This window comes from Sinohyriopsis cumingii, chromosome 15, assembly GCF_028554795.1.
Source record: "Sinohyriopsis cumingii isolate HCF-2022 chromosome 15, ASM2855479v2, whole genome shotgun sequence".
NCBI lineage: Eukaryota > Metazoa > Mollusca > Bivalvia > Unionida > Unionidae > Sinohyriopsis > Sinohyriopsis cumingii.
The window spans coordinates 68,617,707-68,631,451 of record NC_142975.1 but is presented as its reverse complement, the minus strand read 5'-3'; the positions used below and the strand labels follow the sequence as shown (position 1 = coordinate 68,631,451).

At 35.0% G+C, this 13,745-nt stretch overlaps 1 protein-coding gene across 2 annotated transcripts in view; it reads left to right on the top strand.

The window, feature by feature from the left end:
- The first annotated feature begins 10,292 nt into the window (after positions 1 to 10,292).
- The window catches only part of LOC149782015 (cytochrome c oxidase assembly factor SCO1-like), a 37,503-nt gene continuing 34,050 nt past the window's right edge, over positions 10,293 to 13,745 (top strand). The window contains exon 1 of one of the 2 annotated variants that reach the window (XM_089933417.1): positions 10,293 to 10,513. In XM_089933417.1, the coding sequence (XP_089789543.1) occupies positions 10,385 to 10,513 (129 nt within the window). In that variant the 5' untranslated portion in view covers positions 10,293 to 10,384. The remainder of the gene's footprint in view (positions 10,514 to 13,745) is intronic. The other variant, XM_089933418.1, reaches the window with a different exon arrangement.

The window sequence follows — 13,745 nt, the reverse complement described above, 5'->3', positions numbered from 1 at the left end:
AAATGTAGTACATGATAGAATCTTATGAATGCAACTTGTCTTACAAATTTGTTATGCCCACCTTTAGTCTAGGCTTAAGGTGTTGACCACCCACCCATTTGTCTGTCTGCCCATCTTTTGCCAATTTTGTTTCTACACATTTATCTCAGGTTCTCTGCCATCTATAGCTACATCTATAGTTACTAACTTGGGGTAAAGAAGAAGCCTATTGAAATGAAGTCAGATGATCAAAGTCAAGGTTACTGACTGAAAGACGTAAAATGGTTAACATGCAATTACATTAGTTCTACCTCACAGAACTGAACCAAATATTGGGGATGGATTGCATGTGGGTAAGGAAAAGTCTATTGATTTGGGGCTCAAAAGGTGAAAGGTCAAGGTCACTGACTAAACAAAGACGAATGGTTTAATCACAATAACATTTGTTTCCAAGTCACAGACCTGAACAAAGCCTTTGGAATCAGCTTGCAGTTTGAGCAAGAAAGACATGTATACATTTTCTGATTACATGATTCGCACTAGTCAGATCAATTTGAATACTGAGTGAAGGGCATCCATATTCACTATGTATATAATAAAATCTTGCACTGGTACTCCTTATTCAGGTATTGCTAATTTTAAATGCGCAAATTATTTACATGTATTCACGTGTACCAAACTTGGAGAAAAAGAGACTAATTCATAATGGAAACAGACATACTGTGAATTGTAATATAGCAAACACTTGCTACATTAAAACTTGATATTATGAATTTCTTCATGTAAAAGATACCAACACTTCACCCAGAGAATACCATTAAATGAAGAGAAAACCTCATTATAATGATTGCCTCATCATAAAGAATGATTGATACAAACTCCAAATCAATCATGACAGCAAGAGACCCCCATATTTAAATGTCAATACATTTTCACAGATACTGTACATTCAATTCAGCAATGTAGATTTTGCATATAAAAAAGATTATATGGGCAAGAAAGATAACTTAGTATGGTGGAAGGTAGGTACAGTTATGTTATTAAGAGATAATGTGGTTGTAATATACTTATTTCCAAATCTAACACACATAACAATTAGACAAATTTTGTTTGATTTCAGAGATAATTAAACAAGAAATATGTACATGTATTTACATGAATCACACATCTTTTAAAAATTAACTATGACAAGAATGGGATATAAAGAACTTAGTGTCTATAACTGAGAATCACTTCATAACTGTCTATAGAATCCAGCTTTATAAAGAATGTATATTTGATTATGAAATAGTTTCAAATGTACACACAAAATGGAAGGCAGAGCCGTCATATGAACACGTAAAGCAACCTTGGAAATTATAAAGACTCCAGTAGGAGCTGGTCTGGGATTCATGGATAGGAGTTGTTTGACACAATCGTCAAGTAAATTTAAACCAAGCATGAATGAGCTGAACCAAAAATTGCCACATGGATGCAAAAGAAGTCAAATAGGAAGTCAGAAAGACTCCAAGGAGGAGTGGAACTAGTGTGAAACAAGACATGCATGACTCTATAGCTGGGGTGCACAACCTTTTTCAGCCTAGGGCCAGATTGCATTTTCTAAGACCACTCGTGGGCTGCAAACACTAATTTCTTTAATATAATTACTATTCATGGACCAGATTTCTGTGTTGTTTTAATTTGCCCTGAGGGCTGGGCAGAACATGTTTGCGGGCCAGGGGTTGTGCACCCCTGATAGATAGCAACAAGAGATGCATGACACAATAGCAACAAAAACAGAAACAGAAACTAAGAACATGATAAGTTACAGAGTGTAGATAAAGATTTATTATAAGAAAGTGATTTCTCCCGGGGGTGATAAGTAGTGATGTTCTGAGACAGGTGACAGAGTCATAGTGGATATTTTTTATGATAAAGGGCAAAGGGTAAATTTTTATGATTACAACTTTCAGATGTTTAAAATATATATTAAAATATTTATACTTAAAAAAGAAGGACTTAAATACTTGATGAACAAACTCAAAGCATGAGGAACCACTTAACAGTTGTTTATTGTTTCACTGTAACAAAATTTAATGTTGTAGCAATATATCAGTGGGTTGGTTTGTTGAGCTAATGTTCTAAACAAATTTTAATGTTGGTCTTAACAATTAAGGTACTCAGGGAAACACATATATGTACTACTTATCTATTTGAGTAGGCCACTCTGACTTGTGATCGTCCGCCTCAGATGCGGGAGGTCACGGGTTCGAGCCCTGGCCAAGTCATACCAAAGACTTACAAAAATAGTACTAACAGCTGCCTCGCTTGGCGCTCAGCTTTAAGAGGTTAGTGTTAGGAGGATAATGTGCCTGGGTGGGACATCATGCTACATGTCTGTGGCATGATGCCCCGGTGCTAGAAATCACTATAAACTGTCACACTCCAGACATCGTAGCGATATGACTGAAAAATTGTTAAAGCTATGTTAAAAATCTAAATCACACACACACACTCTGACTTGTGATTTAACCATTAGAATTATCTTTTTGACTGTCTGCCCATTTCACTGGTTGCTTTTTTAATAGCATAGCTGGGAAACAGGTTGAATATTTTGCTACCATTTTGATTGCTTAGTCATTTGGTATGTCCTTGCAAGTATTTTCTTAGTGATATAGATATGCCTTTATGGTCATTTTTTTAGTGATGTAGATATGCCCTTACGGGTATTTGCTTATTGATATAAATTTGCTCTTATGGGCATCTTCTTAGTGATATAGTGATGTCTGTAGCATGATGCCCCAGTGCTGGACATATTTATAAACTGACACACTGCAGACATCATAACACTATGACTGAAAAATTGTTAAAGCTACACAAAAATTCAAATCACACATACACACACACAATGGTTACTGTGGCCAACACATTCCATAATACTGATTATAGTTGATTTGATATTTCCACTGTTATTCCTTACTCTATAAAATAGGTGATTCTGTATGCCTCTTGTAGTACTGGTACTACATCTTTAACAGAAAAGGTCACTGGCCTGTTTCACATTTTACTGGCTGAGTGGTCTAAAGCACTCACCTTTACAGATTACTCACATCTCAATTCTCAGATCTGCATTTGTTTGAGTCTTGGCTCAACCAAATTGGGTATGTGAGAGAGCTTATCAGTAGCTCCCCTTGGGTCACAGGTTCTTCCTTGGTTCTTTTGTCCATCAAATACACTGGCCACCATGTATATGATGTGCTGAAAAATGACAATAAATCACACAAAACCAATATTAATCATATTTTAGACATGATCTTCATCATCAGAAAAATGTGTATACTGAGAAATCTCTTTGCCCTTGTTTTCTAGTTTCTTTGGATTTAAAATTTAAATGTAGTACATGATAGAATCTTATGAATGCAACTTGTCTTACAAATTTGTTATGCCCACCTTTAGTCTAGGCTTAAGGTGTTGACCACCCACCCATTTGTCTGTCTGCCCATCTTTTGCCAATTTTGTTTCTACACATTTATCTCAGGTTCTCTGCCATCTATAGCTACATCTATAGTTACTAACTTGGGGTAAAGAAGAAGCCTATTGAAATGAAGTCAGATGATCAAAGTCAAGGTTACTGACTGAAAGACGTAAAATGGTTAACATGCAATTACATTAGTTCTACCTCACAGAACTGAACCAAATATTGGGGATGGATTGCATGTGGGTAAGGAAAAGTCTATTGATTTGGGGCTCAAAAGGTGAAAGGTCAAGGTCACTGACTAAACAAAGACGAATGGTTTAATCACAATAACATTTGTTTCCAAGTCACAGACCTGAACAAAGCCTTTGGAATCAGCTTGCAGTTTGAGCAAGAAAGACATGTATACATTTTCTGATTACATGATTCGCACTAGTCAGATCAATTTGAATACTGAGTGAAGGGCATCCATATTCACTATGTATATAATAAAATCTTGCACTGGTACTCCTTATTCAGGTATTGCTAATTTTAAATGCGCAAATTATTTACATGTATTCACGTGTACCAAACTTGGAGAAAAAGAGACTAATTCATAATGGAAACAGACATACTGTGAATTGTAATATAGCAAACACTTGCTACATTAAAACTTGATATTATGAATTTCTTCATGTAAAAGATACCAACACTTCACCCAGAGAATACCATTAAATGAAGAGAAAACCTCATTATAATGATTGCCTCATCATAAAGAATGATTGATACAAACTCCAAATCAATCATGACAGCAAGAGACCCCCATATTTAAATGTCAATACATTTTCACAGATACTGTACATTCAATTCAGCAATGTAGATTTTGCATATAAAAAAGATTATATGGGCAAGAAAGATAACTTAGTATGGTGGAAGGTAGGTACAGTTATGTTATTAAGAGATAATGTGGTTGTAATATACTTATTTCCAAATCTAACACACATAACAATTAGACAAATTTTGTTTGATTTCAGAGATAATTAAACAAGAAATATGTACATGTATTTACATGAATCACACATCTTTTAAAAATTAACTATGACAAGAATGGGATATAAAGAACTTAGTGTCTATAACTGAGAATCACTTCATAACTGTCTATAGAATCCAGCTTTATAAAGAATGTATATTTGATTATGAAATAGTTTTAAATGTACACACAAAATGGAAGGCAGAGCCGTCATATGAACACGTAAAGCAACCTTGGAAATTATAAAGACTCCAGTAGGAGCTGGTCTGGGATTCATGGATAGGAGTTGTTTGACACAATCGTCAAGTAAATTTAAACCAAGCATGAATGAGCTGAACCAAAAATTGCCACATGGATGCAAAAGAAGTCAAATAGGAAGTCAGAAAGACTCCAAGGAGGAGTGGAACTAGTGTGAAACAAGACATGCATGACTCCATAGCTGGGGTGCACAACCTTTTTCAGCCTAGGGCCAGATTGCATTTTCTAAGACCACTCGAGGGCTGCAAACACTAATTTCTTTAATATAATTACTATTCATGGACCAGATTTCTGTGTTGTTTTAATTTGCCCTGAGGGCTGGGCAGAACATGTTTGCGGGCCAGGGGTTGTGCACCCCTGATAGATAGCAACAAGAGATGCATGACACAATAGCAACAAAAACAGAAACAGAAACTAAGAACATGATAAGTTACAGAGTGTAGATAAAGATTTATTATAAGAAAGTGATTTCTCCCGGGGGGTGATAAGTAGTGATGTTCTGAGACAGGTGACAGAGTCATAGTGGATATTTTTTATGATAAAGGGCAAAGGGTAAATTTTTATGATTACTAACATACAGATGTTTAAAATATATATTAAAATATTTATACTTAAAAAAGAAGGACTTAAATACTTGATGAACAAACTCAAAGCATGAGGAACCACTTAACAGTTGTTTATTGTTTCACTGTAACAAAATTTAATGTTGTAGCAATATATCAGTGGGTTGGTTTGTTGAGCTAATGTTCTAAACAAATTTTAATGTTGGTCTTAACAATTAAGGTACTCAGGGAAACACATATATGTACTACTTATCTATTTGAGTAGGTCACTCTGACTTGTGATCGTCCACCTCAGATGCGGGAGGTCACGGGTTCGAGCCCTGGCCAAGTCATACCAAAGACTTACAAAAATAGTACTAACAGCTGCCTCGCTTGCCGCTCAGCATTAAGAGGTTAGTGTTAGGAGGATAATGTGCCTGGGTGGGACATCATGCTACATGTCTGTGGCATGATGCCCCAGTGCTAGAAATCACTATAAACTGTCACACTCCAGACATCGTAGCGATATGACTGAAAAATTGTTAAAGCTATGTTAAAAATCTAAATCACACACACACACTCTGACTTGTGATTTAACCATTAGAATTATCTTTTTGACTGTCTGCCCATTTCACTGGTTGCTTTTTTAATAGCATAGCTGGGAAACAGGTTGAATATTTTGCTACCATTTTGATTGCTTAGTCATTTGGTATGTCCTTGCAAGTATTTTCTTAGTGATATAGATATGCCTTTATGGTCATTTTTTTAGTGATGTAGATATGCCCTTATGGGTATTTGCTTATTGATATAAATTTGCTCTTATGGGCATCTTCTTAGTGATATAGATATGCCCTTATGTGAAGTTTTCACAGTGATACAGATATGTCCTTATGGGAATTTTCTTAGTGATATAGATACTTTCTTTTGGGCATTTTTCATAGTGATATATAGATATGCCCTTATGTACATTTTTCATAGTGATACAGATATGCCCTTATGGGAATTTTCTTAGCGATATATATATATATATATATATATATATATATATATATATATATATATATATATATATATATATGCCATTATGGTCATTTTCTTAGTGATATAGATATTCCCTTATGGTGATTTTTCATAGTGATAGAGATATGCCTTTATGGACATTTTTCATAGTAATATAGATACACCCTTATGGGCATTTTCTTGGTGATATAGATATGCCCTTATGGGCATTTTCTTAGTGATATAGATATGCCCTTATGCACATTTTTCTTAGTGATACAAATATGCCCTTATGGCCATTTTCTAGTGATATAGATATGCCCTTATGCACATTTTTCTTAGTGATATAGATATGCCCTTATGGCCATTTTCTTAGTGATATAGATTTGCCCTTATGGGCATTTTTCATAGTGATATAGATATGCCCTTGTGGACTGTAACGTCGCCCTCTTAGAAAGAGTGGTGGTTAATTGGGTTTGGCTGGCATTATCCAGAGGATGACCTCCCTCAATATTATAGCCCGGCGAGAGTGAAAGAAAAATGGAATTTCAACAGAGAACTGAGCGAGAATATTGGGAAGAAATAAACAATACGAGCCCCCTTTGACAAGAAAATAACAAATTTAATCAGAACAAATTAAAACAATAATTCAAATTCAAGTTAGATTATATAAATAGAATTTAACAGGTGTGTCCAATTTGGATTTATTACATCATCATAACGAGAGGTGAAAAGAGCGCAATGTCCATGATCGATTGCATCACCTTCATTCATATTGACCATATATCAATGCCTCCTAGTTCATCCTTCCAAAACTCTAGGTTCCGCCCCTTCATGGACTTCCTGGTCCTTCTATTCTGACCTCGTCCTTCTTTCTTTCTTTTCCCCGTACTCCAGTCTTCGGACTGTCTTGTTCTTCCCTCAGAAAGCTGTTCCTTAAAGGACAAATTTACCCCATAATACTGTATATGGGGCCCCGAGTGGCTGAGTGGTCTAAAGCGCTCTCCATTACGGATCACTGCCATCTCACCTCTGTCTGCGTGGGTTCGAGTCTCCTATTCTAGGATTTTCCTGGGTTCTTCCTCCACCATTAATACTGGCCACCATGTATAGCCTATTGTGTGCTGAAAAATGGCGTTAAACCCTACAACAACAAGAACAACTGTATACGTTTTAGTTAAATGTACACTCAATTCCCTTAAAGTTATTCAGAACCTGTGGCTATCCACACACCGTGTAAATTCTGACTTAGTATGGTAGGACATTGACCTTGCTTCCAATGGTAAGCCTTAAATTACCACTTGAATGATTACTAAGTATTACCGTATTAATTTACATATGCTACTACATGTTCAATCACTATTGCATGAAATTCAAAAGAAATGTAACTCACAGCATTCCTTAACTACAAGATTATCCAAGCATTACAAAATTGAATATAATTAGGTAATTATTGTTAAGTCATGATGATCTGTATCGTCCTAACAATAAAGGAAGTTATTTCATATAACCATATGAAATCCTACACATATGAACATTTGGATCGCATGCAATCAATTCTACCAATGAACTAATAACTGTATAATTAAAAAGGTAAATTGCATAACAATTTTAGCATCAACACTTTCAATGAAATTGAATAAAGCAAGTTGCATAACAACTCTAACATCAAACACATTTCCATGAATTGAATAAACGATACATAGTATAGAAACCTAGTCATAGCAAACACATTTGCATAAAACAAGCAATCAAATAATAGAATATTATGTGAAACTAAAATTGCGTACCTTGTCACTGTATTTTTTTTTCCCTTCCTTCAGGACTTGTGTGTCCTAGCACTAAACATGCCTTTCTTCTTACACGACGACCAACTGGTCCCTTTTCTTGTTTCACGAGGAAAGCACTAATCTTAGGCTTCCACGGAGTCAAAACAAAGTTTCCTCTTCTAGGAAATTTTCAAACTAAAGAATTTACACTAGGGTCGTCACTTTAAAGTCAGATTGCTCTAAAGTGTACGCCCTAATTTATTCTACCCAATCGTAGGTGGTGGTCCCTAATCTTTCCCAAAGAAATAATTTCTTTCATCAGATTTAGACAGCTCAGAATCTGTGTATGACAGTGCATGACAATTTTCCCTTTGAAAATATGCTAAGTGGACATAGGTTCCTACCAGGCGGTTCAGGTTGGTAGCCCAAATGTTTACTTCCTAAGGACCGTGTTAAGATACCCCGGTCAGTTTCACTCGGTTGGAAATATTGTTCCTTTGAAGTTTACACTGACATGGGCAGGATGAATGACAAAAGTTTGAAGTGACGCTTCACAAAGACTTCTCTGGCTTAACTGTGATAAGTAAGACTTTAATTGCTAAATGCATTCAACTTTAAAATTTTCTGTAATTCAAAATTAGACACTTCACATGGACAGTTTCTTTGTGTCTATTTTTTAAAATACTTTTATGATTCCTTGCCTCCATGGAAAGTTTCTGTTGATGTTGCTGTTGGTTGGTTTTGATGGCACTGTCAATTTTTTTATATAAATATCTATGTAATGTTGATAAAATGGGAGCAAATATCCTTCCCCAAAACATGCTAAGGCAACTGACTAGGACTTCATGGGTGGGTATTGAACCAGTGAACCAAGGATTATACGTTAGATGCTCTACCATTTGAGCTATCATAGCTCCATAGTTTCCATGGATGGAAATCAAAGCTTGAGAAATTTGACTGTTAAACTGTTAATCTTGAAATTAAAAAAAGGATATCTCCCAGAAGCTAATAAAGAAGAAAATTTCTTAATTTTGGGAAATATCCTGGACATGAAGTGAAGACAAAGTCTCCCTAAAGGCTCTTCCAGGCATATTACATGTATGCAATGTGGTTGTTTGAATTACCTGTAGATTCCACAACCGTACAATAAACCAGACCCTACAGTATGATTTACCAACTTAGTATTCAGGTGTCTGTTTAGTTGGGTTTTAGATTTCTGTCTTTGACTTTGATTATTTATTTAAGCCTAAGTGTTTTATATGTTTTTTATGAGTCAGAAAGTTTCATTTTTACAATGACCAAACATTTATATAATTTTATTTCAGTAATATTCCTTTAATAACTTATAAGATTTGTACACCTTTAAATAACATAATGTATTAGTGTAGTACTCTTTCAATAGCTAATTAGAGTAGTACTCTTTCAGTAACTTATGAGAGTAGTACTCTTTTAACAACTTTAAGAAGTAGTACTCCTGTAAATAACTTAGTAGAATAGTATTCCTTTAAAAATGCAAGCAATATTATTTGAAATGAGCCTTCATTTTTTAAATCTGTTAATTTGAAAAAAGAAAACCTTGCCTAAATAAGAATAATATAAAGGAAGTGTTTGAAGCCCCTATGTTGCATGCATCTTGTCTGTCTGTTTGTCCACATGGACAGTTAATTTTTAGCACAGTAGGACAAAAAAACCACTTGCCTTAGGCATGTGAAATTTGTCAGGCATGTTTCTATGGATAAAGACCTGATTAGATTTTAAGCCAAGGTGACTGATCATTGCATTTTTGTAATATAAAAATATATATTTTTTTAATATTTAGACATAGATACCTGTGCTAAGGCAAAGATGACAGTTTGTTCTCTGTAATTTAACTTAATTTTAACATTTTCAACAAAGACAGAATTTGCGTTAATTGCTGATTTATATATTTAATAATTTATAGAAAGCAATTTATCAGTTCAGTCTTTCAATGTTTTGCATGTTTTAATGACAGCCAAAGAATTGATATCATTTCCCATACCTCCCCCCCCATTACAATTGCATAATCATATCATGGTTTATATTTTTCTTATGTTGATCAGTATCACATAATGCCATCATATTCATAAACACCACTAACACGCATATTATTATTATTATTATTATTATTATTAATTATCGTCCGACTTTCACTGCTTAACATTGGCTCTATCCGTATAGTTCGCACGGATAGGATTGTGTTTTAGTATGGCTTGACGGGCATACTGACTCTTGTTTGGTTTTTTCGACTGATATTTTGTAAGAGTTTTAAATTATAATTTCCAGACGGGTTTCTAAAGCCGGTCGCTCTATCCATACGCAGTTTTTTAAAAGTTTATATCTCTCTTACTTTGAAATGTCATTCAGCATGGTCCAAGTGAGAAGAATATGTACCATTTGTTTGACACGGATGAGGTTCTACAAACCGATCGAAAAGCACGAAGTATGGAGAGTAAATCAAGAACCGAGTTACGATGTTGCACTCGTAACTTGACCGACTCTCTCTCTCTCTCTCTCTCTCTCTCTCTCTGTCTCTCTCTCATTAATCCTACAACATAAAATGTATCACATGAATTTTTGTTTTAGTGTTTCCAAAACATAAATAGCATGTGATACGTCTTGCATCGTAGGACTATCAGAAAGTATGTTTATCCTGCACGAAGTTAAATGCACTCACTTACAAGAAAAGTCACATAGGTCAATGCGAATTTAATCATTTTAAATTAAATATAAATTGTTATTTTAAAATTTTACACCAATTTTCTTTAACCAAAGTATATTCAATCCTGATTATTGAATGCTCAGCATCTCAGCTGTCATCAATATACTTCAGATGAAAATTATTGGTCTCTATGGTCTTTTACAATGGTGACCATGTACTAAACTTGGGTCAAGAAAAGAGCACATCAGGTGGTATCGTGACAATATAGGGTAGTACAAATTTGTTTATCATATGCATAACTTTTATTGTGACATCACAGCATGTGACATTCAATCCAGATTGTACTGGATCAGACTTAGATTAATTCCAAAGAAATGCAGATGAAAAAGAATCAAAATAAGTAAATACTTGCAACTTAAAGGTATGTATAATCAAATTTAAAAAATGACACCTATTACTGAAATAGTTGGTGTTGAATGCCTATATGACCCGTGTGACTTGTACTTTAGTATGCATCCACATCTAACTGCAGCAGGTAGTTTCATCCTGTTTCCTGCCTAAGAGTCCAAAAGCACAGGATGTCGACCCAGATAGTGCTGATTCGGGGTGGGGGTGGGGTGATGAAGGCAAGAGGAATACATCATAATGGTATAGCAAAGCCTATATCGTGGACTAGTGTGTGGGATCATTACAACACATTGCTTTTGCTTTTGATTGGTACCACTTTCCACACATGCATGAGCAAACAGGCATGGGGGCTGATTATGATTTTAATGGGAATCGATTGAATATGAACTGTAACCTTAATCATTGATTTTAGAAGCTCTGTAACCAGATTCTTAGTTGTCCTTCATTGGCAGTATAATTCGCATTGTGTAACCATGGTTACAACCAAACAGTAACTAATTATTTTCATAATAAGATCATGAATGTTGACTATTAGATTTAGGTAATTTTTTAGGTTACCAATATACAAGATAATTTTTCTTAAAATATGCTGTCTTATAAATTTAGGTGTCCATTTGTCAATTTAAAAAATTCATGTTCAGTTAACAACTCTCTCATCGGGTATAAGCAGTGAAGTAGACCTCAAATAAATGTACTTTACCTGAGCAGAAATCTAGTTACTAAGATGATTATGGAAGAAGCCAAGTACTTAAACCTGACAGATGCAAACTTTGAACTCTTAATGATTTTGAGGTAAACAGTGCTAAGTAGTGCTCATTTGTCTTGCTATATAAATAATTGTCAATAAACATTTACATCGAGTTAAAATTGTTTTTCAGTTATACTGTTATGATATCTGCCCAGAATAAAAAAGATAAGCAAATACAAGCAATTGTAGTCATAATCATCCCCCTGTAATTGTAATCATATAGATGGTTTCTAAATAAAGTGCAATTGTAATCATAATCATTAGTGCCAAACAACTTGTAATTGTAATCATAATTGTAATTTATAACACCAACATAGCTCTTGTTTGCCCTTCACAGTGAGACTGAATTTTGTAAATCAAAAGAATGTCTTATTCCAAGCACTAAGCTAGGCATCAAACACTTTCTTACACATAACTCTACTGTCCTATCCAAGTTATCAGTTCCAGCAACTTTAGCACTCTTCTCTATCTCGATATAATCTTTATCAGTTTGCCGTTTAACCCCAAAATACTTATCCAAATTTGTGAATGGCATTTTGTGTAAGTGTCAGTGTGTCTTAATTCTGAGGTCACGTGCACTGCTTATACCTCTACACTCAGAAATGATCATAATAATGAAAGCTAAAGTTGTTTATTTGATGTCCTCTTATAAATGACCACATGTACATCTCTGGGTCTTTCTATCTCTGAATTCCCGAGTTGCCGAGTGGTCTAAAGCGCTGTCCGTTATGGATCACTGCCATCTCACCTCTGTCTGCGTGGGTTCGAGTCTCGGATTCAGCCAATGTGGGTATGTGAGAAAGCTTGCCAGTAGCTTCTCGTGGGTCGGTGGTTCTTTCTGGTGTTTTCCCAGTTCTTCCTCCACCGTTAATACTGGCCGCCATGTATAGCCTATTATGTGCTGAAAAATGGCGTTAAACCCCACAACAACAACAACAACAACAATATCTCTGAAGTTTCCCACCCAGTCACCAGTCAAAGCCTTTGAACTTTCTGTCCAGCTATTGCATCATGTTCTTTTGATGTACCCTTATAATGGCAACAGGTACATCAAGGGGACTTTAAGCCACAGAATTCTGTCATGGTAAATATCAGTACATTTTCCCACCCAACTGCCAGTCAAAGTCGTTGAACTTGCTCACTCAGCTATTGCATCATATTCTTTTGATGTACTCTTATAATGGCAACTGGTACATCGAGGGGTCTTTTAGACACAGAAATCTTTGTCTCAGATAAAAAATTGGTGTCTGTGTTTAAGCATTTCCAAGACCTTTGATTGATCTCAGTTATCTTGCCCAAAATTAATGGAGATAAAGGCACATACAGGGACCAGTTTTTCCCCTGGCAATGGCAGCATTTCGTCAGCTTGCAATATACATATTTGATTCATTAAAGAAAATTATCTACAAGCTGGAATCTATCTTGCTCATAAATCAGCAGGCCCTTGGTCCACATTTTGGTATAAAATGATGCTAAATTAAAAATAAACAACTAATTTTCATGGAGAAACACAAAATGCTCTTTGTATATTTCAATATTGTTTTCTACACATTGAAGAGATTCAAAGGACAGAGGTCATTCTCAGTAAAACACTACAAATAGAAGGAATTTTGACAGTTAAATCTATAAATAATGCAGATTTTAAGCATGTTATATTACATTTATTTCTTCTTTAAATTGAGACTAAACATATTCTTGCATTTTTGCTTGCATAAATGTTTGTGATCATTTATATGAACAATTCATTGAGCATAATGTAAATCTACCCAGAAAAAGACCCCTGACCATACACAAAGTGACATCACTAGCACAAAGAGGCAACAGATCTAACACTAGCACAAAGAGCAATATGTCTAACACTAGTACAAAGAGGCAATATGGCTAACACTTGCACAAAGA